At 38.5% G+C, this 26341-nt stretch overlaps 2 protein-coding genes across 3 annotated transcripts; one reads left to right on the top strand and one right to left on the bottom strand.

Annotated features, from left to right (window-relative positions):
• Positions 1-1512: 1512 nt before the first annotated feature.
• Positions 1513-9722, bottom strand: chst3a (carbohydrate (chondroitin 6) sulfotransferase 3a). Of its 2 annotated transcripts, XM_026308533.1 has the most exons (5): positions 9604-9722; positions 9259-9473; positions 7012-7178; positions 5823-6347; positions 1513-5258 (listed from the first exon to the last, which is right to left on the bottom strand). In XM_026308533.1, exons 3-5 carry the CDS (start codon positions 7119-7121, stop codon positions 4562-4564), a joined length of 1332 nt encoding a protein of 443 aa, XP_026164318.1. In that variant the 5' UTR covers positions 7122-7178; positions 9259-9473; positions 9604-9722; the 3' UTR covers positions 1513-4561. The 2 variants fall into 2 exon arrangements, with proteins under 2 accessions (XP_026164318.1, XP_026164317.1); XM_026308532.1 differs by having other exon boundaries at positions 9259-9721.
• A 3942-nt stretch (positions 9723-13664) lies between these two features.
• On the top strand, positions 13665-24517 carry cdhr1a (cadherin-related family member 1a). The gene is made up of 17 exons (XM_026309740.1): positions 13665-13743; positions 14404-14499; positions 14921-15066; positions 15185-15235; positions 15322-15411; positions 15617-15703; positions 16298-16414; positions 17072-17215; positions 17548-17626; positions 17740-17840; positions 18178-18381; positions 19042-19194; positions 19313-19477; positions 20595-20662; positions 22343-22571; positions 22671-22928; positions 23960-24517. The coding sequence occupies exons 1-17, from the start codon at positions 13665-13667 to the stop codon at positions 24515-24517; spliced, it is 2625 nt and encodes an 874-aa protein (XP_026165525.1).
• The last annotated feature ends 1824 nt before the right edge of the window (positions 24518-26341 follow it).

Below are 26341 nucleotides of genomic sequence, written 5' to 3' on the forward strand. Positions count from 1 at the left end.
CCACTGCCTGTCATCAGTAGGTGGGTACTGTCACTTAATGGAGGCTTATAAAGTAAATGACAATTATCTAGTTAAATTTAAAGTTTTGTGTTCAGATTTAAAAGTCAGAAAATCATCAGTCAAAGGTGTCAGTTCATTGTAAACAAACTTGGTTTGGTTTTCAAAAATATATCCTAAAGGCCAAAAAAAAAAAAAAGCTCTTTGTTTAACACTTACTCAAAACAGAGGGTTTTTTTGTTTTGTTTTTTTTTACACAGTTTTACACTGTTATGAAACCTGCATTGTTTTCATAATGCATCTTCTGCATGATTCTTTTGGATTCTTCAAAGATACTGGATTGCAGAACAGTTATTTTGTAAATCTGCTTTGCACATTTGCAGTAGGCAGAAGTGTCCATCACATCATCCCTTAGTTCAAAGTTCATGCATCCTTGTGTTGGTAAAACACTCAACTCAGGGATCCACTTGTCAAGCTCATTAGTCTACAACACCACAGGATACCTTGAGGAAACTTGACCTGGCTCTTCAGTGGCTTATCAACCAAGACTTTTCCTCCTTTGCAGGATGGAAACATCTGCTTTGTTGCTGTGGGAATTTTTAGCATTAGGCAAATGATCTGGGAAAAAAATCAGCTTGACCAACAGCTGTGAACTCAAACTGCTTTCTCTCAGCTGGGGCATGATACAGACAGAAAGAATGCAGACTTGAATGGGCTCACTGTTTCTGCTTTTTTCCCCGCAAGTTATTGCTGCACAGCCTTTTGGAGGTCCCTGGCAACAGCATGTATTTGAATGTGAAGTGAGAGTAAGAGAGTGGAATTAAGGAAACAAACCCACAATCTTCAGTTTATCCAATTTATCTTCGACCTTTGTATTTCAGTGCTTCAAAAATAAAACGATAAAGCGGAAATATCTGCTGTGTAATCTATAGAAAAGGAATACCCAATTAATGATTATGTGTGGTGGTCAAGTATTTGAAAGGAACTGCGTAGATAAAAGGAGCACAAGGAAATGATCAACATCCCTTAGTGATGTGTATAATCAGCTAGAGCAATTTGTCAGCAACATCAGTTTTAAGTTTATAAAAAGCTCTGAAACACTCAATTGCACTGACTTTACAATAATATTAATAGATAAAATACAAACAATTTGGTCATAACATAAAAATACCACAAATACTTTACTTTATCTACAACTTCCTATTCTAGTATCTCTGCTGGATATTTATCATGGGAAGCTGATCCTGCTGGTACATCCTGAGGGGTTAACATAACCAGTAAATGCAAGCACATGGTAAAATGATGTTACTAGAAAAATGGCAAGCCGGGGATGGTTTGATTTAGGGTCCTCAAACTGCAAAAAAAATCATTTGGATTTTTGATAGAACCAGTACTTTATTTATAGCTGCTATTGATGGGTTCAAAAAAAAAAAAAAAAAAGGAACTTAAAGCTGCATTTTTCCACAAATAAATCATTGTAATTATCGTATCAACAGAAGAAACGTGTCGATGCATTTCATATTGCATAGGAATAACCTGTAAGTAGGCCTTTGGTTACTTCACAAGAATAACCACATTGTGAGAGTGAAAAAAGAACATTTTAATAGTAAACACTGACAGCAAGTCGTTAAAGTCAACCTTTAAAAGAGCCTGTCAAACTTTACCTTCTGCCTCAATGAGCGTGAGTATCAAACAGTGTCTTTTCAAAGCTGACTGTAAAAGGCGTGTTTCTTCACAGAGAACATACATAGGTTTGAATTCATCTCAGATGAAATGCCTACAAAATCTTACAAGTTTTCATACCAATTTATGAAAAAAAAAAAAAATCATCTAAAGACATTTCATAACTTCCTCTTGCAGCAGGATCAATTTTTCAACTTTCTCTCAGTACACTCACTTCAGCACACTAATAGTTTCACTACAATGTGGCTGAATACAGCACCTGCAGCAGAATCTTGATGGTGATACCTTCACACAAAAGTACTGCATGTAATATAAAAGCAAACACTAAGTATGAATGGGCAGCAAAGAGTTTCTGTTGTTTGGGTGTGGAGTTTGACTGTACAGTCAGATATAAAATGAGGATTTAAGATTTGACATACTAAAGATTTAATTTGACCCACTGTTTGAAAGAAAAATACTACAGTCTTGATACAACCAACCACAGGTTAATACTGTAATTGTTGGTCCCATACAAGGTTAACACGTCTTCTATTAAAATATACTATTAACTTGACTTGGATGGCACTTTGACCACTAAAACCTTTCATTCATTCTGACATCAGCTCAAACAACTGTAACCATAACTACAAAATCCTACTGCTCCAATATATTTACCTCCACTTATGCTATATGTATGAGTTGATTGCATATCCTGACTAAACACTTTGAGTTGTACTTGGTATTTCACAGTATTCCTTTTGGCTTAAATACCTCAGTAGTGTGCCTGCAAAACGCGAGGCCCGCCAGTTTTAATATATTCATATTTACGTTCTAAACACTAAAGCACTATAACACCACTGCTACATGGACCTCTAATGCATATTTCTTTCCATGAGAGGGAAGAATTTCAGCAGTGCCTCAAGCAAGCTGAACAATGCTGCCATTGAATCAGAGTCACAGAGGATACCTTTATATGCCATCAAGAGTAACAGTTAATGCAACGACAACTGCGTTTCACTTAAAGTGATAGGCCAGATAAACTCATCTATACACTTAGCTCTTATACATTTCTTGCAACCAAAACCATCAACATACAACAATATGACAACTTATTCAACTATAGGGTGATTATACTGCATTTTACATGGATTTGTTTGGTCACTATAATTTGGGATGTTGAAACAAATGTTTTGCTTGTGTGTCAATGGAAACACAAATGTATAACGTTATATCAGCTCTGACTCCGACTTAACACCATGATTCTTTTTGCTCAGACACATGTAGGTACAGTATAATTTGCTATAGTTTCACTTCATTTCATTTATCCATCTTAACTTACCTTTATGCTATGATGAACATGTGAATTACTTTAAGACAGATGAGACTTTTTTTTCACCTCCATTTCACCTGAGTCACTAATGTAAAACCTTATCAAAGCACATCCGGTCTAAGCCATCGGCTGTACATCAAAACACAGAGCAGGTTGAGCTAGGCAGCATTAAAGGACACAGCCAGTGATTAGTTTAACACTTTCTTATTGTTTACAAACCCCATGAAGGGACTCAAACAAAGGCTATTTGGGTTTGCTGATACTAGGGTCCATCAGTCTCACCACATGGTTATTTAAGTAGTTTGGAACTTCACCCTGTACAATGTTAACACGAAGTGCTCTGGTACCTGGTTCTGGACACGTCTGGACTGCAGAGTTCAGGTCCTTGTATCTTCAGTATCGTTATCTCCTCCAGACCAGTCCAGGTCATTGGAACTTGGCGTACAAGTGTCATAAACGTCTCGTCCAGCTCAGACACCAACTTTTTTTTTATAAATAAACCTCATCCACCGACCTCTCCGTGTGCACCAAACATTAAAAATATGTTTTAAAAAAACTTTAGTCCAAAGTCACGAGGTTGTGATAGCGCAACAAGCTAGCGCGCGTAAACAAAACGACGTTTCCAAGCATGCGCAGTGGAGTCTGCCTGTCCTAAAGGTGTGGAAGTGATTTATAAATAAATTACTATGCAATCCATATTATTCATATTCACTTAACCGTGTGTGTGTGTGTGTTTAGTAATATCTTAGCAGATGCAATTTGTTGTTTTAGGCTTTTTATGGGATTTAGCTACAAAAACACAGGAATTCAGGGGCCTTATCATCTTGGCCAGGAATAACCAGCCCTGGTTCTCAAGGACCAGTGCTGGGCTTGTTTTCCGACTATCCATGCCCTACCTACTCCAAATTACCTGTATTAGGTGTGTTCAGTCAATCAGAAGCAGAAAGATACCATCTCAAATGAAGGTGGAGTGAGGAAGACAAAGTGAATTGATATCTTCCAGTTGATTGACTGAACACACCTGATCCAGGTGATCTGGAGTGAGAAGGGCCTCAATAGTTGGAAAACTGCCTTGAGGAACATGGGTTGCCCTCCACTGCTCTAACATCAACATCATAAATCATCTGGTTAGAAACACCCTCTCCCATAGCCATAGACACACACACAAACAAATAAAGCACATACACATTACGTTCACCTTAGTTCATCCCTGAACAGCTAAACATGATCAACTATCAGTAAAGTTTTTCCATAACAATCTCTCTCATCAGGCCTGACATCTATGTTCATTTCATTCAAATGAAACACAGAGCATGACATAAAGCTGAAGTATCAGGATTTTCAGTGAACCAAGTATTCACATAAATATTTCTCTTTATCAAGCAGCTCATTATTCCAATGAAGCACATTATTGGTGAGCATAATTATTGTATGGCCAAATTATTGGCACCAGTGAAACAATCTGTAATGTTTATGGCACTTTGTTGTCTAAGTATTTTGGTTAAGTGCAATAATGGCTTTTCCTGGCACGTATCCATCGTGTGTTTCTGTTCACAGCTACATTTGCCAAAACTACACAAACAGTCTTTCCTCAAGCAAACTGACAGACTTATTGATCAGTGTCTTTTCATCATCCACAAACCTGTAACCAAACAGCTTCATTGTGGGTCCACACACTCTCTGCACTACCTGAGCTAGCGTGAAGGGAATGCTAAATCTCCATTTCTCTGCCTGCTCTGATGAGTTCTTCTGGGTGGAGTAAATCCCACTAGCTACCTGTGTGGTCTGTGTGTTCCTCAGAATCCACTCCCTAGCTTGGGGGCTAAATGGTATCCCTGTGAACCTGTACATCTCCTCTGCTTTCTGCATAGGGTAACGAGCAATATCCTCATAACGCACTAACATGTAGCGGTTCTTGAGCCAGGGAGGTTGGCTCAGCCCCACCTGTGCAGACATCCTAATGTTGTCACAATTTCCTTTGAGCCTCTTCACCTCCTCGTCATCTTCAGGAACCTGGCCGTCCTGCGCCCAGGTCTTCCACGTTTGGTACTTTGAAGAGAAAGCCACCATGCGGGACGCTAAGACAGCCCGTGGATCTCGGACTAGTTGGATCACTCTCACATCCAGGCGAGGTTCTTCCACTAAAGGCCGCAATGTGTCCAGCTGGCGCACACGGACAGTTTTAATGGCACGGTGTTGTTTGGAAAGGCAGGATTCAGCCGCAAGGGTCAGATTGAGCGGCCCACAGCGACGACTTTTACAGTGATACCTATGACACAGTATTGTTTATATGATGAATATCATTAATAGTGTTGCAAAGTGGGGATAGTTATTTTAGAAATCTAAAGTTCCTGAAGTAAATGCCTATTGGAGCACTTCCAACACATGCATGGGCATAAAACTCTTGCTGAATTATCCATAAAAAAAGAGAAACTATCTGGTCAGGGTACAACACAGTGGCGTCAAATCCTAAAGTGCATTTCAGTAAGAAGCATCTGATCACCAAGCTTACAATTTTGTTGCTTATTGTGCTGAAACTAGCCATTATTTTCAGTGTCCATTAACTTGCCAATTATTTTCTGGATTAATCAATTAAATGTTTGGTCTATAAAATCTAAATCACATTGCTGAGTTGCTGTCTTCAGGTGTATTCTTCTGCTAAAGATCCCAAATTAAATGTAAATGAAACTACTTTTAAGTAGTTGCAGTGATGTGCTTAACACCATATGATCATCTTTGCAAATGTATGACAATAAATTTTTAGCTCCTTTTCCATATTCAACCAATGTTGTAAGCTTGATCAATAACAATGTATCTAGAGAAAATACAATACCTCTCAAAGACATCTGTGATTACAGGAGTGCAGACAGGTTCTTCACAGAGGGATACACTGGACTCCCTGCGGAAAAGAGCCGGGGTGACGTGGTCCTGAGGTTGAGGAGAGATGAACTTCTCAAGAGGAGAGAAATCACACAGGAAAAGCCCCTGGAGTACATCCCGGTAGATTCCTGCCAACACTGTCCCATTGTTTGCCTCTGTGGTCAGAGTCAACATGCGCTCAACGTGCCATAAAGGCTCAAAAAGGTAGAACATGTTCTCCCCGTGGTGGTTGAAAAATTCTCCCACAAATGAGGACCCTGTTCGTGTGGTGGCCATGAGTAAAATGTGTTTGTGGCCACTGCTGTAGCTGTAATTGCCTAATTTGTCTGAGAGATTTGAATAATTCCTTTTTGTGCCAAGGAGTTTAGAAAGCAGCATTTTGAGCACACTCAAGGAGTCATTGTGTGTTGGGTTGTTGTAATCCTCTGTCTGTAGGGTCTGCTGTGGAGTCTGCCTCTGGATCAGCTTATCAGAGACCCTGATGAGACAGAGAAGCTTGATTTAAAATACTGATTAGCAACAGTGTAAAAAAAATAAAAAACACAAGACAGATCTTAAATCTCACACTGTATATTTCTACATGAAGTTACAGCAAAAGATCCAGAGGATCAGAGCTCTGGTCTAACATTCTTTTAAAGGAAATTGTTTGGTCTTATGGAAAAAGATTTATTCGCTTTCTTGCCAAGAGTGAGGTCAAGAGAAGATCGATCATCAACTATCATGTCTGCGTTAGCTTACCTTAGCATAAAGCCTGGAAACAGGCAGAAACAACTAAGCAGCTGCTGGCGATAACTTCTCACCCAACTCTCAGAAAAAAAGCAAATACGTGTATTTTCTAGTTACAAGACTAGAATCAGTTATATAATCAGTTACACTTCCACCCTTCTGCATTTGACTTTCTTAACATTTGCATGTATATTAAATATAATGACGATCGCTACACATAGCATAAAGCTCTGACAGTGGGACAGCGAGGCTGGTTAATACAAAAAACAGCAGTTGATCTTGTCCCAGGATATGTTGTACATGTAAAGTCGAAGCCAGGGGGTTTCGACGACAACGGTTATTTTCTCAGAAAGTATAACACTTTCTAGATGAATAATATTTAACATCTCTGATGGTTTCTCAGATTTTGGTCTTACCTTGAAAGGATGTTGCTTTCCTTTTCAATGATGACCAGGGCAACAATGCAGATGAAGATGACTGCATATTTGGTGTTCATTCTTGAGTCCTGGCTTTTGTAATTGGACATCTAGACTCTGGTGGGTGTGATGGTCATAGCTTGTCAGGCAGAGTCTAAAGCTTCATTCTGCAATTAGAAAGATACTTCTTTAAAGACTGTAAAAATGACTTGAATGACTCAAAACATCTTCACAACTTATGATAATCCTTGTGTGTTTGGCTCAGGTCTCGAGAACACTGTTCTGGGTGTGGGATAATGCATAACAAAACGATGAATAAGAGCACAGCAAAAACACTACCGTAAAATCATACAACAGATGCATCTCATGCTGGATTATGGTGACATCATAACTAATCAAAAAAGAATGGGAAAATATCTCAATATCTCCCATCTCAGCTTTGAGAGACAAACCTCTATTCAGCCAGCCATAAATAAATGTGGTCACAGATGGACTGATATGAAGCCTTATGACTATTCTGAACGTTATACAACACATAGCCTTTGTAAACTTGTTTGTCTCATATCTTAGAACCACATATAAAAGACAAAAAAGAGCTTTTCAGTGGGACTGGGAGTGTGGTGAGGAAGAATATAGAGAGAAGGAGAAAGAGTAAATATAATTAAATACTCCCACACGGCAGCAAGTCGGTGGACAAAGCAGATTTTGATTCCAGGACTAAATCCCCTTCTTTTTAACCTGAAGCTACTTTCAGACTATGAGTAGTGAGTCTGTTGCTGAGTTGCACAATCTTGCAGTGAAGTTGTAAGTATCATTTCTGGGAATCAAACGTTTGTCCACATTATGAAGTCACATTATGAAGTCACCGGTAAAGAACAAGCATCAGCATGTTCATGAATTTATCTTTGGTATGCATTTTTAACAAGTAGGGTATTATTAGTCCGTGTAAGACACAGGGAAAGGTAAAGCATCATACTACAGTATCAAAACAAAACCTTGTGTCTTCAGCCATGGTATCCTTCTCACCCTTTGGGAGTACTTCCATGTTTAAGGGCAACCTGAATGCAAAAATGTTAATGTAAAGAAGACTTAACATTACCAGCCCACCCTGGTGTCACACAGCTCTTTTGAAGGAGTGCGATCCAATAATTGTTTATGATGTGAAATTATTCAGTATAGCTAATTTCTTCATTCCTAATAAACTGACTATGGACTGTTACAGAAGCAGAAATGTAGACTACCCCCCCACACACACACACACAAAATTTGGACCTGTCAAGAAAGTGAATAATTGCTGAAAAGCATATAATTAAGGGAAAAGACACAGTTTTCAAGCCATTGTGGAATGACTGTGTGTTCTGTAAGTAAATATCACCCAATTATCTGAGCTTAATAGCCATCAAACTGTCAGGCTGAAGCACTTGAGCTGAGCATTTTTACATATTCAAGAATCGGTGGAGCGTTTGGCAAATCTCACTGTGCGCTCAAGCAGAAACACACATCACTCTGTTTATCATCTCACTACAAATTACATTAATGGCTGCCTTCAGAGCCTTGAAGCAGCATCTCATGAAGACGCAAAAGCTAAAGTTCCCACTGAAAGCTGTGCTGTTCATCCAGACGTGTTAGTGTAAACAATTAACTGTTATGGGCAAATACTGAAAACCATTAGAATCTGTGTAGGTGTCGTTTATCACTTCCATGTGACTGATGGGTTATAGTCTGAACTATTTTCCATTTGGAAATAAAGAAAACGACTCTTTCTCTCTCTCTCTCTCTCTGTCTGTCTGTCTGTCTGTCTGTCTGTCTGTCTGTCTGTGTCTGTGTGTGTCTGTGTGTGTGTGTCATTTAGGGGGAGGGGTCCATTCAAGAGGGCATTCAGGAACATTTTCAACATCTCCACTACTGAACCAGAATGAACACAATCTTTAGCCACATATTCAAACTCACACGTTTAAAATGAAATATCAGTGGGTTACCCGCCATACACAACCTTCATATTAGTGTAACCACTTACACCTGGATCACATGAGGAAACATACACATGTGTGCTTTGATAGCGACGGGAACACTGCTAGACTTTATCGTTACTCGTCATTCGTTGGTAGCAGCATGTTTACAAGCTCTGCCGTGCGCCCCTGGTTTTGTAGGTGGTTTATTTAAAGCTTTGAGTCATTTCCTGTCCGAAGGAAAAAAAAAAAAAAAACAGAAAAACACATCAGATATAGAGAAGTTCAGGTTACAAACCTTTAGCTGGTTTCTCTCTGCATTCGAGCAAAACGTCCCCGGTGTGGTGAAAATCAGAAGGGTCCCCTCGTAGCATCTCGCTGCATTGTCTCGCACAAGGACACACGGCTTCATTGTATCGGACGCGGGCTCCTCTCCTCTGCCACATGAATGAGAGGCGACGCGTACGCACGGACGTCTCGCAGAAACATCAACATTAAAAAGAGAAGTGGACCCTAGAAACCAGATTGTGTGTGGGTGTTTTGTTTTTAATTTAGAAAATACTGCGGTACAAAGAAACGTTTTCCCACAGCAGGTAACTCTTAACATTTACCAGCACCCGACAGACAGAAAGCACCGCCTTACCTAAGTAGATTTAAACATGTTTTCAAATATTTCCGCTTCTAAATGTGTTTCTCGAACTTTTCTCAAATACTGGCTCTCACAGCACGAGCGGGCAGACTGAAGGCGCACACCGATCTCCCTGCGTGGGACATCCTGTGTTGGCGAGTCACGTGATCCCAAAACACCCCGCAACTTTGTATAAAGGCTGAAGCCACAGCTATTCCAGCTATGTCCACCCTGCATATATTATGATCTAAAAAAAACCCTGAGCCCTCTGTTTTTTTTTTTATACTCAGCCGCCACAAGTTCAGGGTGTTGGTTGTTCACACAGACGTGTTGTTAGAGATACCTGTGCTTCACAACAGTCTATAACAGTTACAGCCTATGCACATGTATATATGTCTAAATTAATGCGCAGTACAAATAATCATTTTTGTATTTTTTTTTCCACCTCCAGGTTTTAACCGCTTGGGGGCAGCAGTGTCAAAGAAAGCAATGAGATGCAGGGGCTCTGTCAGCACAGGCTTAGTTCAGTGCTCATGATGCAAATGTCAGTTCGTCAAAACATATTTGATGCACATTATTTTTTACAAATTGCATTTTCTATTTTCCTCAGTTTTAATTTGTATTGTAATATAAAGATATCAACGCAAATTGTGTTTGTGCAGGAGGCTTCTTGACTTTAGGTGTGTTTCTGTAAATGATTGTAATCACTTTAATATATTTTTAGATTTTTATAGGGGTACGTCGATATTGTTTTGTTGAAATCCTATAAACACCCACAATACAGGACTAGCATTTTCAGAAATTGTCTTCTGGACCACTGCAGTGGTAATTTCTGGGTGGTTCATAATGTTGCGTATTCACCCTACAAGCTCTCTTTGAGGTTTATGAAAAATGAAAGGCTGTTAACCTACAGTATACTCTACATGGAGAGATTAAAAGAGTGACCTAGTTTTAGAGAGGACCAGGACTAAAAGCAAACCTCTGCCCTTGACAAACCACACTAGAGATTATCAATATTAATCCAAAATGGTAGAGCTGAATTGGGTATCTGGACAACAGGTAACAGACAGTGATCCTGTAGTGACAGGAGCTGTTTCCCTTTCTATTTTGGACTCAGTAAACACTGGAATTTCTTTTTTGTATTTTTAAAAATAGGGTTAAAATAAGGCTGTATTTAGTTTTTAATCACTGAACTGAGTGTGCACACTACTCAAACTGTTGGAGACACTGTATTGTTTACAATGTGTTAAGAATGAAGCATTTCTTATTTGTTGGAAAATTGGGATATATGATTGATACATGATCGATATAATGATGTGTATATTTGGGTTATACTCGAGATTCCTGTAATCCAAAATGTTCATAAGGTCTTAGTGATAAACAGCTACATGTTCATCTGACATTTTTATGGACTCTCACGTTTCAGACTCATGTACAGGATGAGAGCCAGACTGATTCTTCATGCAGCCCTGTCTGCTGACAACACTTCTTGATAAACATCCAGAAACGTGCCCTAAACTTTGAAATCCTCTAAATGTTGCTGAGGGAAACATTTTCTCATGTAATAATTCCATGTAATTTGAAGATAAAATATAAACATTAATCTTGAAATATTATATTATATTATCACAATAATAAAACCCCCCATATGGGAAACAAAAGAGTTGTTTGTTAGTGTTCGTGTGATTTGGCTCAATTTTAATCACACTTTTTTCATAATGTATTTGCACATATTAAAAGCTTTTTATTTTTAACCAACTGTCTTAAGGATCTGAGTTGCATTTTTCATGTTACATTCTAAATACTGGGGGTATTTTTTTTCTTTTCTAAACTTTAAATCACACTATGTCCTGCACAAATCCTCAGAAAAAATAATTCAACATGAGACATTAGGATAAATTACAAATATGAAAAAATGACAGCCTAAAAAACACCTAAAATCATATTGAGATAAAAAAAAAAAAACAGCCTGAAAGGCACAGAAATATAATGTGTGTGGATTTGATACAACAGACACACAAACACATTATTGTCTACAGTGTTTCTTATCATGTTCTTTCCTTTATTTTCTTGCAACACCCTACAAGGGCAATATTTTTAAAAAAATACGTTGAAGGAAATGGCCCATACTGAAACAAATATTTCAGTGTACACTGAGCCTAATTATGCTCAGGTTTGGCCTTGTCTGATGGTGACACTAATCCAAATCAAATAATCCACAGGATAAGCATCTCCCTGAAAATTCTCCTGTGGGCTGCATAATGATTTAGCCCCACCAAGAACAAAGAGGTAAACATGTACTGCTGTGATAGAAGGAACAGGATTAGATGAGCAGTGAGATTTGATCCCTTTGACCTTTATACAGTGATCACTGCAGAGACACTTGCAGAAATAATCTTCAGTGGCTGGTTTTTAAAACACAATGTAAGCACTGGCACACACTTGTAAGTAACATTTTAAACAAAGGTCACATTCAGTATGACAGAGGATAAAAAACATATGTATGTGAACCCACAGGATGCTGCATGTCTACTGTCTGCAATATGTCCACCAGTTGGTTCTGCAGCTACTTGTGTCTGCTAATTGTGTCTTAGATTCCTGTCTGATGGAGCCTGTGTGAACACAGACGGGTCCTGCATTACAAGATGAGTAGGGATTAGAGCACAGTGGGTTAATCTTTGGGCCTGCCATCTGCCTGTACCATGAGAATTAAACCTAAAGCCACAGCCTATACCATCAAAAGTAACTTGACAGGTGAACTCATGTCAACACACACAATGTTGAACACAATGTTTTCCCTGAATCTGTGTTCAGTGTGTGAAAGAATACAAATTAACCAATGTGCTTTTGACTACACCGTCTCAACATGTTAACTTTCCAACCTGAAAGCTCGCACAGTACATGCAGGAAAATAGTATTAAACAATATATAGATGAATGAATGTTGTTTTTCATCCTATATGCATCTTTTCCTCCCTGGGACTGTATGCCAACTCATAAACTGTAACAATCAATGGGTTGCTGTTTTGTAGAAAGCATTTCCAAGTCAAATAGAGGATCACTGGGTTAATATTATATAACGTTTGTTTACCAAAGTGGCAAACAAGATTAAGTTCCAAGAAGATTAGCCTGATTCACTGCCCAAAATACTAATCAAAAAGTCCCAGAAAGTCAGTAAGTTAATCAGTAGGGTTTTTAATCAGGGACTCAGTACAGATAACAGAAGAAAGAAAGACATTAATAGATAACACATTTTCTGATTATATCAGTCCGTTCATGATTTCAAACAGGAACTATAATCTCATCAGATCATTTCCTGCTTTCATCCTCTGTTTTATAATTATTTTATTAATTTTATAAATTGTGGATTGTTTTCTTTTTCCTAATGCATCAGATGTTTGTGGAGGGAATAACAGATGGCACTGTATACAAAACAATGACCGGTGTAATGGTATAAATCATTTTAATCCATCTACTTTGTCCATGACAGAGTTTGTTATGCACTGTGTGTAAATGTGATAGATCACAGTTAAGTTTAATATAAAATTCTCATTCTTAAATTAGTTACAGTTCAGTATAGACCATGTGGCTGTTCATGTAAGATAAACATTACAATACCTGATATGCAGCCTGTCACACTTATTTGTATACAACTGTAGAATAGCATAGAAACACTAACTGATAATTATCTGAAATGTGTAAAATCACAATAGTTTGACAAATTAGATTTCTTACCTTCAGGTAAAAGCCTCGTTTTCTATGAAAGAAGATACTTAGACATTATCAGAATATTGCATGTATGTAGTAGTGAATGAAATCTGTTAATTAAGAAAAATTAAAAACATTAAAATTATACCTGTATGCTTATGTTGCAGTATTATATCCTTGTTTTGTCTGTAGGCAGAGCCGTCTGTTGTGGATCGGTGACTGATGGGGCCTAGGAGGAACTCTTAAGGTGTGTCATTGGATTAGCATGTGAGCATCTGCCTTTAGCCGTCTACAGCTGCCCACAAACACCCTGAGAGCTGCATCTCATGTGCAGGACTCTCGACGGAGGAGCCTTCATGGTCCGGTGTCATGACTTCATTATGCAGGATGAAGAATGTGAAGATATTACATTTGCCACAGCTTCTTGTGTTTGTGCATGCCTGCTTGGGTGAGTTTCTTTTCTTAATCATCTGCGTAGCGTTAGGCTCATGTTGCTGTGATCAGATTGTGAGTACAGTTCAAATACATTTCAAAGCTTCTGGGCTGATGATTGTAATTTTTTCCCCAATTTATTATTGAATTCTATTCTGCTTTTCCGTTCATGAGTTTATACTGCATGTGATCACACTGATCAACATGGCTGATTTATCAATTTGACTTCAGAGAGTAAAATGAACTTGATATAGCTAAAAAAAACAAACAAACTCGGACTTAATATGATATTACTCATATGATCTGTCATCGGAGATCTCAAGTCTATGTATGGAAAAGATCTTAAATCAGATCATAGGAGGTTGATGTCACTCACCTGTAATCCCAGTCAAAGTGACAAAGACTGCAGGGAGTGTAGGCGCAAAATACACAGCTTGGTTTATGTTGAAGTCTTTCGGACAAGACTACAATATGTAACTTTGATAACTACAGACCTCTGTAGCAATGTGTGAAATAAAACTTAGTGTAACAAGGAGAGACCAAGTTGAGAAGCGTCATAAAGTTAGCACATTGGCTCAGTACAGACAAACAGCAATACAGTGCAAAAGCTATTGGTCATATACTAGACCATGAGACTTTCAAGCATCTAATTTCAGTTTGATATCTCTGTTCACAGCACAGGCAGACTTTGCCCCATATTTTTATGACAATGGACCCTATAGCCAGAATGGCAACCTGGCACTCTTCAGTCTGTCTGAGGACATGCCCGTCGGTGAGCTCAACCTCTGACATACAGGACATTAAGTGCAAACAGATAATAGTCTGGTGGAACAACCAATCAACAAAATGGTGTGTTTTGGCTGCCAGTGTCTGAAAGCCCAAAATGTTCAATAGTCTGATCGATGAACAGATGTTGTGTGGCATGTAAGTACCCACACTAAGATACTCATCTGCTGGTGCCACCTGTGGTTGTGAGGGACATTTTGCTGGCAGTGAATGTAGTGCAGCTGTCCCTCTACACCTTGCATCAGCTCAGAGTAGTCATTATATGGCAGCCTGGTTTGTACCACAGCAGGCAATGGCTTAGGTTATAAATACATAATGTGGGCCTACAGACTTTGTTTCTATACATATATATATAAAACCAGTCAATAGCTTAGTTAATTTCACTACAATGTAACTTCTTCCTTTAGGCACACAGATCTATTGCCTCAATGGCACAGACCCTGAAGGCCAGGAAGTGAGGTATGGCCTTTCCTTCGATCCAGGATCCAAAGAATACTTCAGTGTTGATCCAGAATCTGGGAACATCACATTGGTGGAAAAACTGGATAGAGAGGTAAATGTAAAACAGATGACAGAAGACATTAGTTAAGAAAAATAACCAATTTGACTGCTGCAAACATTAACATATACCCTTTAAAAATTCTTTAAATTTGTTTTCCATATTTGTTCAGAAAGAAGATTCTTTTGATGTTCTTGTCAGCATCACAGATGGGCAAAGTAAGGTAGAGTATCAGTATCTGGTTTACTGTCATTTCATCCCATCCCATGTGTTTCACGTGGGCTTTCTTCATGTCTCTCTTCTTTTTAGGTTGTGGAAAGAGTCACAGTCTTTGTAATGGATGCAAATGATGAAAAGCCTGAATTCCAAAACATGCCTGCAATCATTGACGTGCTGGAAGTAAGTTAGGCCAAACATATCTGTTTTGTAAACCTTTTAAGTTTGAGTGAAGTGTCAGTCTCTCAACATAAAAGTGAAACTATACTACAGAATATTACTGTACAATCATGCAATGCTGCATAAGCAAATTAATGTTTGTTTTGTTTTTCTGTAAGCCAGTTAACTTTTGATATTAATTATTGTATTTTCTTTTTGCATATTCTAGACAACCCAGTCTGGCAGCAGTATTTACAAAGTCGAGGCAGTGGACAGAGACACAGGCTCAGGGGGCTCAGTCACCTACTATCTCCAGGTAGTGCCTGACAGCAGGAAAACACTGCCTGCACATCAATGGATTAATTAATTAACATAGTATATCACACACAGGCAAGATATTTTTGAAGCTGGCCACTTTTACTGTTTATCTCTACATGCCAGAAAAAAAATGTTTTCATATATTGATAACTTCACTGTTCATGTGTGTGCTGCTGCATGTGTCTGAATATTCTGGTTTGTGGTTATGATGATGGGGATTAAATCACAATTACATTTGTGTCAGGTACTGAAGGCTTAGAGGGCTGCTTTAGCCGAGGATGGCAGGGGATGTCAGTTTGCACTTTGGACTATTAGGACCAAAGAACAGCTGGCCTGGAGTGACAATAAAGCAACACACATCTGGACACAGCAGTTTCACCTGTCTGCCCTGTCCTTGGCCATATGGGTTCTTTACATCCAGATGGACAAGCAGATAGACTTTATACAGGGTGTGGTCAAATTCAAGAGGCTACTGAGTGTTTCTATGCAGCCATGGGTGGTTGTAAATGGGCTAGGGGGTTCAGTGACAGGCTTACCTTAATTTTATCTGTGTGCTTTAAAAATTCTGCTTTCCGGCTTTTCTCTGTTACAGAATTCTCAGGCCACTCCATTTGCCATTGACAGACACAGTGGTGTCCTTCGTATCAAATCAGGAGAAATGTTGGACTATGAGAAAACAAAGACACACTTCGTCACTGTCATTGCAAAGGTAATAGATGTATCAAAACTCGATAAGTATTTCTGTCCTGTAATGGTGTACTTACATTTTCACAGTTTTTGGCTGCTTGTAGTGCTATAGACAAATGTTTATGTGAGTCATCAAATCGGCTGTGATGGACTGGGGACCTGTCCAGGGGGTACCCCTGCCTTTCACCCAAAGAAAGCTGGGATAGGCTCTTATAATACACTCCTATGCCAGCTAGCACATTGGTGGTGATACTGCATCAACACAATGTGTCAAAAATAAACATACAAGAAAAGCAGAAGATTGTAGTAGACATGGATGTAAACAATGCAAGTTTCAAAAATACAATTTTGAAATATTTAACCCAGAAACAATTTTATTTGACATAATCCACACCCTGAGAATACACATCTCGATAAGAAACACTGCATGTCAACAAAAACATTCGTTTACATGCACCTTTATCATGATTTAATAACCTCGTTTGAAAACATTCAAAGAGACTCTTCTTATAAATGACCAGTTTAAAAGCTCATATAAATGTGTTTAAAATTATATGTAAATTTAGCATGCATCAGCTAAGCTTTTTAATTACAAGTCACCAAAATGCACAACTAACAGTTAAACGTGACTCAGAGTCACAGATCCCATCTTCTTAAATGGACATTACTTTTGTTCCAGGATGGTGGTGGTAATTTTAATGGGAAGGAACAGTTTCTGTCATCCTCTGCTACCCTGACAATCAATGTGATTGATGCACAAGATACTCCCCCATCTTTTATTGGAACCCCATATTTTGGCTATGTTTATGAAATCTCGGTGCCAGTGAGTATAAAAATATCTTCCAGACATTCTGATTTTACCCCTTAAATGACCGGTAAAGGTGCTAGTAGAACCATTTATCATGTTTTTAAAGTTTTATATGTTCTATTACAGTCATTGTAATGTATTATAATATATTTGCAATACTATCTTAAATGAGCATCATAATAATCACAGCATATAGCAAGCCATGGTAACCTAACAAATAACGGCAATCAACTTTTATACATTAGAAATAAGAACATATCACATCAGGACAGACAGAATTAACTAATGATCAGGCTTGTTTAACTAGTGATTCATCAGGAAAACATTTCTGACTATTTTTTCCCCAGGGATCTGAAATATTCACTGTTGTTGCCAAAGATGGTGATGTGGGAAACCCAAATCCAATCAGTTACTCATTTGAGGAAGGTAAACATTTCACTACAAGGAGACTAGAAAACTTTTGAAAGGAAAAATAACAAAATGTTTAATGTGTCAAAGAAATATAAGCGTGTTTATGTGTCTGTTTCATGCCTCTGCAGGTGATGATGGTGTTTTTAGCATCAATAAAACAAGCGGTCGTATTACCCTGCTAACTCTACCCATTTATCTGAAGAGGGAGATCTTTAACATTAAAGTCAGGGTAAGGTGCACTTCATTCAGTATTACAATGTCTTAGGCATCACTTTATCAATTTACTTTGAAATTTTTAAATTTCCCTGAAAAGAAAGTAAAGACTATGTGAAATGTTGACCAACTGTTGCAATTTCAAAATTTTGGCAGGATTTAATAAATTATGCAATAGGCAAACTATGGACTTTAGACTTGCAGGGACTACAGGGGAGTTTTCATAAAGTGGAAAACAGTGAATTAAACTAGAATTCACTGGGTGAATACTGGCGAAACTGACAGTAAAAAAGTCTATTGACTATATAACTAAAATTGTACCTATGGGTATAATACTTATTTCATCTGTCTAGGCTTCAGAAGTAAGTCCTGAAGGCAGACTCATGGACTATGGGGTGACCACTGTGGTGATCCGTGTGGTGGACCTGAACAATAATCCACCTACCTTTTATGGGGAATATGGCCCACAGAACATGTTTGAGTTGACCATGTACGAACATCCTCCAGAGGGCGAGATACTCCGGGGCCTGAAAATCACAGTCAATGACTCTGATCAGGTGGGTGACACCATTATTATCTTTCATATTTTCTCATATAGACGCTGATATTCTGAGCATATATCATCTTTTAGCACTGACACAGCATTATTGACTTTTGGATGCTTCCTCAGTTAACCACTAGAGAGGAGCAGTGATTGTTATTATGGAATAAACAAATTGCAGTGTTACTTAATGAGACACTGACTTAAAAAACTTGCATTGTACCACAACAATGTGTGCAGGTGCTGCTAGCCCTCGCTGTCTATGAAATGATTTTAAGCCTGCCATTATCACAGATAATCCTTTTTAAATGATCACAAATTGAAAGATGCTCCCTAACTACACCATTTGTCAGTTTATGCAAGTCTCTTTGTGTTGAAAGTTTAACCAAATGAAAATGTAACCTCTGATACAACACTGAGAAAGGTTTATTCTGCTCACTGATATTATATTTCACAAGGAAATATGTTGAGTTATACTACTATAATAATGAAAAGACAAAGCTTTTATATAGATTGATTGGACTATGTACTACATGAATTACACTGTATGACTTTATTGTGGTTTTGTAACAAATGTAGATTCTTTTAAATAGGTTCATGTATAGGCTACAATTCATTTTCTCTAAATTGACTTTTTGAATAATACAGTGTGTTGATGTGTGTTACGCTGATGCAGGGTGCTAATGCTAAATTCAATCTGAGACTGATTGGACCAGGGAGAATGCTACGAGTTGTCCCTCAGACTGTACTCAATGAGGCACAAGTCACAATCTTAGTAGAAGATTCTGCTGCCATGGACTATGAGAAACACCATTTTCTCACATACAAGGTGATCCCAGTTACAGTGACTGTGCACGACAATAGGTAGAAATAGGATGAAAAATCATAGACCTCTATCACCTGTATCTCTTGTACATTGCTCTTTTTCTTTTATTTTTTCACTTTAGCTGCTTGCAGTTGAGATTGATACTCCAGAGAGATTCAGCTCCACAGCAGACATTGTCATTCATCTTCTGGACACCAATGACAATGCTCCCAAATTCTCCTCCGACTACTACATCGCCAGAATTCCAGAAAATTCACCCGGTGGCTCCAATGTGGTGTCAGTCACGGTGAGCGAGTGCTTCAGCTTATCTAAAAATACATGCCACCACCAGTGTACGTCACTCTCAGCTAAAGAGGAATGTTGATTTTAACAAAATGCCCAAGAGGGCCATTAATTCCCTAAATGTGGACTTTTTGGATGCTGGGAGTTGGGATAATATGTGAAAACATGTAGCTAAAAGCTAGGCGAGGTAAGCTGCCAGATGGCTATCACTTTCATTTTGTTGTGTAACACTAAACTCACAGATTTTTTTTTCTGCATAGAAGCACATGCAACTGCAGCACATAAATTTATGCAGAAATAAATGAACATGTTTAATCATTAGATAGATAGATAGATAGATAGATAGATAGATAGATAGATAGATAGATAGATAGATAGATAGATAGATAGATAGATAGATAGATAGATAGATAGATAGATAGATAGATAGATAGATAGATAGATAGATAGATAGATAGATAGAGAGATAGAGAGATCTCATCTTTCACCCTTGTCAGTTCAGCCCTGCAGAGGCTCAAAGCAACAGGGAGGCTAACTAATAAATCCTGCCCTTGCGTGAACACCACTGAGGCTTTTGTTTTGATCCCAGGCAATTTCAATCAGATAAAAGAACAGCCAACAAGTGACCTTGGACACATGGAGACGGTGAACAGGCATCCCTGCGGCGACAGGCAGACAGATTAGCTGATGCCCATGATGATGTCCCTGTGACATCAAAAATCGGTCTTTTTATAGCTGACCTCTGTAACATCATGTTCCAATCCAGCACAGATTCATTCAGTTTGCTGAATCCATGCTGGCAGTTGCTTTTTCCACTCACTCAGTTTAGCAAAGAGACACAAACAAATGTAAACTCAATATGCTGAGCCTTGTAAAGGAAAGAAAGAAGATAAAGAAGACACACACACACACACACACACAATATTGGGCACTAGCCTGACTTGAGCCCAAAATAATACCAGCAGGATATGACTTATCTTACTGAGCCACATATTTCACTAAAACCCTTAAAGAGAAATTGCAGATTACCCTGACTGCTGTGCATGTATGTTGTTGTAGACATGCTGCAAACCAAACTCATATTTTTTTCTCCAAAATTTGTCTCGTCTGTTTGCGTGCAGGCCTCAGATCCAGACTCAGGACCATGGGGTGAAGTGAGGTACTCTATTTACGGATCAGGGGCTGAATTGTGAGTATGAGAGTGTAACTTAAGCTGAGTTTTGTCAGCGCTCAACACAGCCTTCAAAATCCTCACATCCTCATAACGCTATTATTCTTATACAACATCATCAGCAGCTGATGCACCGAGTGTTGGTCAGCAGTAGAAAAACAGACTACACTCTTCACAAAAAACAGCTAAGGCCCACGTAGCTCAGGAAAATAGTTGAATCAAATGAGAAAGAAATGAAATCTGAGGTTGAATGTGGCATTTTAACAGTAGATCACTGTGCTGCTGTATATGAAGACACCAAAAACACATCTGCCTGAAATCTGTAGAGAAATTTGTCAGAATAATTGTTTTTCATATGAGATTTTGGTTCTGTTTATTGTACCTAAGCACTGTAGTCCCTCGGAGAATTTGCTGGCATTTTCATTCAGCTTGATCTTTATTAGATTTCCAATAGAAGTCTATCATCTAAGGGGGAAAAGGTTTTGTGATCGCTGCTGTCTGTTATCTCTTAGTCTTAACACGAAGCATCAGCTTGCCCTTTCTTTCATATTGTTACAGGTTAAAGGAGTTTATATTTGAAAACAAAGAAATAAAACTAAAATGTGCAATTCCAGAGTAAACAGACAATATGTGAGTAAGGATGTGTTTAATCTCTAAGGATTGTTTCCAAGAAACAATTTGCTTAGTATGAAGAAATGTAGCTGGAAAGTGAGTATTTTCAGACAGTTCAGTACAGATTTTGAGCTTTGTAGCCATGAATTAGAGGAGATATGTGATGTCACATGGCATTCATGAGACGGCTTTCCAAAATAAGCAGAGGAGAGATATTTGGAACACTCTTAGCTTAGTGCATACTTGTTTTATCAAAACAACCTCAGATTACTCCAAAATGCCTATTTCAGCTTGAAATTTTGCTATGAAGCATTTCTTAGTTCCACATATGCAAATATTTAGCATTCTGCATTTCTGACTTTACACGTTTATAGAGTATCTTGAAGCATGCGTCAGTGTACACAGTCAGTGTACTCCATGCAGAACTGATCTTTGCCTGCTCGTCCTCTGGCTTTGTTAATCCTCTAATGAGATTGGGGGAGAAAATAGACTGTTCTTTGCTACCGACTGCCTCAAACTGTGACAAAGTCGGTGTAGGGTAACCGAACAAGTCAGTCAGTAAAACATTTAATTTCACTCTTGCTGTGTATGTTAATCAGTCGTTGATGGCTTGAGGAAAGTTATTGGAATGGGACAGTAAAATAATATATTAAAGGAGTGGGTTAAGATTATGAGAAATACAGTACACACACTCGCTTTCCTTTAGGGGAGAGTGGAATCTGTAGGAAAATGGTGGCCTGGCTGTCTCTGAAGCAACAAATATCAGCCTACAAGCCCCAGTAAAGCTTACTAATCAACTCCATATCTAAAAAGATATGGACTTTCACATATCTAAAACAATTTGTGGTTTTAGGTGGAGCAAGCTGCTGTAACTATTTTTGACAACAGTTTATCCATTGCCCCAGTAGTGAAAGAGCCTGTGCCAGCTGCTGTTTTCCAGAAAGTAACTTCCAGTTAAACCACAAATTGTAATTCTTACATTTCTATATACAGGAAGTACAAGTCAAACAAGGTACAGAAACATGTTATTCATTCTAAGCCTACCCTAAAAAGTAAAAAAATTATATTTTACATCACCATTTGAAGGTTCCTGATCCAGCCTGCATCAGGGATCATCTACACGCAGCCATGGGCGATCCTAGATGCAGAGGTGAAGTCCAAGTATAACTTTTATGTGAAGGCAGAGGATGCAGAAGGGAAGTACAGCCTGGCTGAGGTCTTTGTGACTGTGCTGGACCTGAACGACCACCCACCTGCTTTCAATGACAACTTCCTTGAGAAAACTATGGTGATTGGTGCACCAGTGAAAATTGAGGTATACGCTCCTTTGTGACTTACTAGTTCAGATAAAGTAAAATTCCTAATAATACCAATACAATTATGTTTTTATTGAAATGCACCTCCATGTATGCAGGCTGTAGATGATGATGCAGAGGTACCCAACAATGTTATTGAGTACGCTATCATGAAGGCTGAGCCAGATAACAATATTTTTGACATTAACGCGGAAACTGGGGAGATCATGCTCAAGTCCTACATCAAGTCAATAGCGATCATTCAAAACATCACCAAGCAGAGAGACTTCACCTGGTCCCTGGTGGTGCAAGCTCGAGACCGAGGCCAGCCATCCTTCAGCACCACTGCAGTCGTCAAGATCGATATCACTGAAGCTGTAAGTTGCAATAAAATACAGTTAAATGCATATAATGATGAATGAGATGTCAAGTACACAAGTTTCAAATACATGAAAAATACTGTGTGCAAAGTTAATTTTATATCTTAGGTTGATCAGACTTATTTGACCAGTTTGGACAAGAGGCTTTGATGATCCATATGATCACAGCACAGAACATCAGTTTTAACAGTGGTTAATTCAAGTATCAGTTAAAGCAATGTAGTCATAAAACTCTGAATCTCACACAAATGCAATTGTCGTGTTTTCAGATCAAATCCAGATTTTTCTCATACTTCTTGGGCCTAAGGAAACATCCAGGGGCTGTGTTTGGGATTTGTTTGTCCATGGTCACCTTTGCCATTTCACTGACAATCATCATTTCAACTCTTATATACTGGAAATCTGTAAAAAAGTCCCGTGTACAATCTCAGGGCAAGATCAGAAAGATTGTAAGGAGGACTGTGCCATAAATAAAGCTTGCCTTGGGATCAGTAGAACAGCAGTACTGTTGTTTTCACCCTATGATACCAAGAATTTGCAGAACTTCTTTTTCAGAGGATTTTGTAATAGAACAAGTCTGTGTCTGTAAAAGAGTACAGGAGCACAACATACACTGTCCTCTCAACATTTTTCCCTACTTTTTATTTCAAACTAATTATTTTTGTTTTTCAGTTTAACATTAATATTTTCATCCTCAGCTGATGAACTCTCTGATCTTGTCATGATGAAAAATAAAAACGATACTCACGTATAATCATCATTTTAATTATGTTTAACTTGTAAAACATGTACTAGGAAATGGAACAAAATTTTTTTTCTACATTATGTATTATGGCAGAATATTTGCAGTAATTTATTTTTGGACTTTAAAGATTTTGGAGTTTTGCACCTCACATGATATTTGTGGCCAAATGATGAAAACATGCAGTACTAGGTTATATGCACAGGGTCATAGTTTGAATTGAATCTTGTGTGGAAGGCTGTTATTTCAGTCTATGGATGTAAACTCTCCTTGTGCTCTTTTACAGACCCAACTCAATGGGGGGCGTTTGGGATCATTTTTATTGCAGAGTAGAAACAAGCCTATGCAAATCCTAGGCATGCTTGCTGGTGTCATTAGCCTCATGGTCATAATTACAGTCCTCATCTCCACTGCAACATTCATGCGCAACAAAAAGTCCAACCGGATACTCCCTAACCGCCGTATAAGGAGAAGGCCACGGAAACAGCACACCTGGAACTTCAAAAACCCCTTCAAGTCCCCCGAAACTCCAGGAGAGAAATTCAAAGTTGAAGAGGAAGAGCAGGAACCCGAAGTCATCGTGGAGAATGTTAACTATAACAACAATGTTGGCAAAGTTATGACACAATGGCCCCCACCTCCACCACCCTGTGTCCCAGCTGTCCTGCCTCCACCACCCCCCTACATCCCACGGGAGAGGCAGTGGGCTGTACCCACCATATCAGCAACAGTGGCACCCAACCCTAAAAAGAAGCCAGCGATCACCAGACAGGACACTGTGAACAAAGCACTGGTTTCAGAGCTTAAAATGAGACTGGAGCAGAAAAAGATGCTGAAACATTAGCTATGACTTGACAAAACAACCTCACCTCAAGGTCCCTTTTCATAGCTGCCATGTAGATTTATTCTGCCTAGTTGTCATTAAAATGCATTTGTTCACATTTTCATTTCTGTAGAGCTTTTAGTTTTTCTCATCCATGCAGGCATACAGACAAATGGAGAATTTAAAATGGAAACAACGACATGTCCAGCAACTGGGTAGATTTCATTGATGAAAATTAAATGATATAATCAAAAGTTCCAGATTAGCCACTAAATAGATCGTGAGGTGAGATTGTTTTGTCAACAGATATTTTCAAAGTCAAAAATGAACTCGATCATTTGTTTGTGTTTGCATGTGTGTGTGTGCCAGATAAACACTGCAGGAGCTAAGAATGTAAGTTATGTGTTTTCATTTTAATCTCATTTTCATGTGAAAAAACATATCCATCATTTGTTTTCAATTCACTGCCATTCATCATTGGCTCTTGGTGCAAGTGTCTGTGATTTTGTAACGACTGAACTATTTTTGACACACTAGTGGCTTAAAGTTCTCCAACCCAGATCCCCTGTCGGGAATGAAGTCATTCAAATTTCAACAAGCAGGACTGTTTATTTGGGATGCAACCAAGCTCCTTACAAGAGATTTCATGACACTTGAACTGACTAAAAAGATCAGCCCAAGGGAAGGATCACGTTAGGAAGGTCTTTAATCCTACTGTGCAGGTGTAACTGCTTAGAGCCTTGTTTTGGAGCAGTCATCTGGTGTATCTGTTTCAAATTTGTCATTTTTGTTATAAACAGTGTCTATAAAATCACCTGTACTGATTTTATTACCAATAAACATCATTTGTAATTTACCTGATGGTGGAAGGATTTAGATCAGGTTAAACCACAGGATAAAAAAGCTCCATGACATTTCATTCATTCCAAATTTAACTTACATTAACAGAAGCGTTAGCAACAAAATGTACTTAAATTACATTGTAGTGTGAGAAATAACTGCAGCTGTGAAAGTATTGCAGCAAAGTGGATTTCCACCACTGAACTTTCAGTTTAAATAAATATGCAACTGGATTATTGACATCAACATGCAAACATAATGCGTTGTGAAACTTACTTTTTCTTTAAACTCACTTTGTTGATGCTTCATATACACTAACTTCGGTTGGCAATGGGACAGTGTGGTAGAGCTGGTCACAACCAATCCCAGATCAGAAAGCGTGGAGTCCACCAGGATCATTATACTGTAGTCTCTGGAGACACTGTGAAACTCACAGAGAGATTTTTGTTGCCAACACCTCCTTAATGAGCCTGCAGGTATACTCTACAGCCCCCTTCTGGAGACAGAGGAGAACCTGCTTGGACTACAATGCTCACTTTGAGATCACCATTCCCAAATCCTTAAACAATTGTAACAATGAGTAAAGCTAAAGCTATGGCCTTAAGAAAATTCTTGCTGAATCATATTGTAAAACAGAGGGAAGATGTTTGCACAGATTGTGTTAAACAGTTGCAGTCATGTATAACAAGAGCAATATTCCTACAATAGGAGATATATTGAGATGTATGAAGAAGGCCTTACAAAACAATATTATTTTTGCTGTTGTTTTTAGTAAACCCTCACCAGATGTCCTGCAAATATGTAATATATTATCCTGATACAAGCCCTTTTGCTCTCCTTTGCTCCAGTTTCAATGTGAGCACTACCAATTATGAAGCTACACTGAATCACTCGCTGGGTATTTGTGTAGACATCAGCAAAACATGAACACTATTTCAAAGTTACATAAAACATAAAATTTGCAGATTACCGTCTCTAATCCAAGGACCAACTTGTTCATCTTTG

This window comes from Mastacembelus armatus, chromosome 15, assembly GCF_900324485.2.
Source record: "Mastacembelus armatus chromosome 15, fMasArm1.2, whole genome shotgun sequence".
Classification (NCBI taxonomy): Eukaryota; Metazoa; Chordata; class Actinopteri; order Synbranchiformes; family Mastacembelidae; genus Mastacembelus; species Mastacembelus armatus.

What these genes read in the sequence shown, in the direction of transcription:
- chst3a (XM_026308533.1), bottom strand. Translation starts at nt 7,121, where the DNA reads ATGTCCAATTACAAAAGCCAGGACTCAAGAATGAACACCAAATATGCA. An exon ending in GAAAGCAACATCCTTTCAAG is followed by an intron (nt 6,348 to 7,011) that starts GTAAGACCAAAA and finishes CTGTCTCATCAG; the next exon opens with GGTCTCTGATAAGCTGATCC. An exon ending in ATCACAGATGTCTTTGAGAG is followed by an intron (nt 5,259 to 5,822) that starts GTATTGTATTTT and finishes ACTGTGTCATAG; the next exon opens with GTATCACTGTAAAAGTCGTC.
- cdhr1a (XM_026309740.1), top strand. Translation starts at nt 13,665, where the DNA reads ATGACTTCATTATGCAGGATGAAGAATGTGAAGATATTACATTTGCCA. An exon ending in TCGTCACTGTCATTGCAAAG is followed by an intron (nt 16,415 to 17,071) that starts GTAATAGATGTA and finishes CTTTTGTTCCAG; the next exon opens with GATGGTGGTGGTAATTTTAA. An exon ending in CAGTTACTCATTTGAGGAAG is followed by an intron (nt 17,627 to 17,739) that starts GTAAACATTTCA and finishes ATGCCTCTGCAG; the next exon opens with GTGATGATGGTGTTTTTAGC.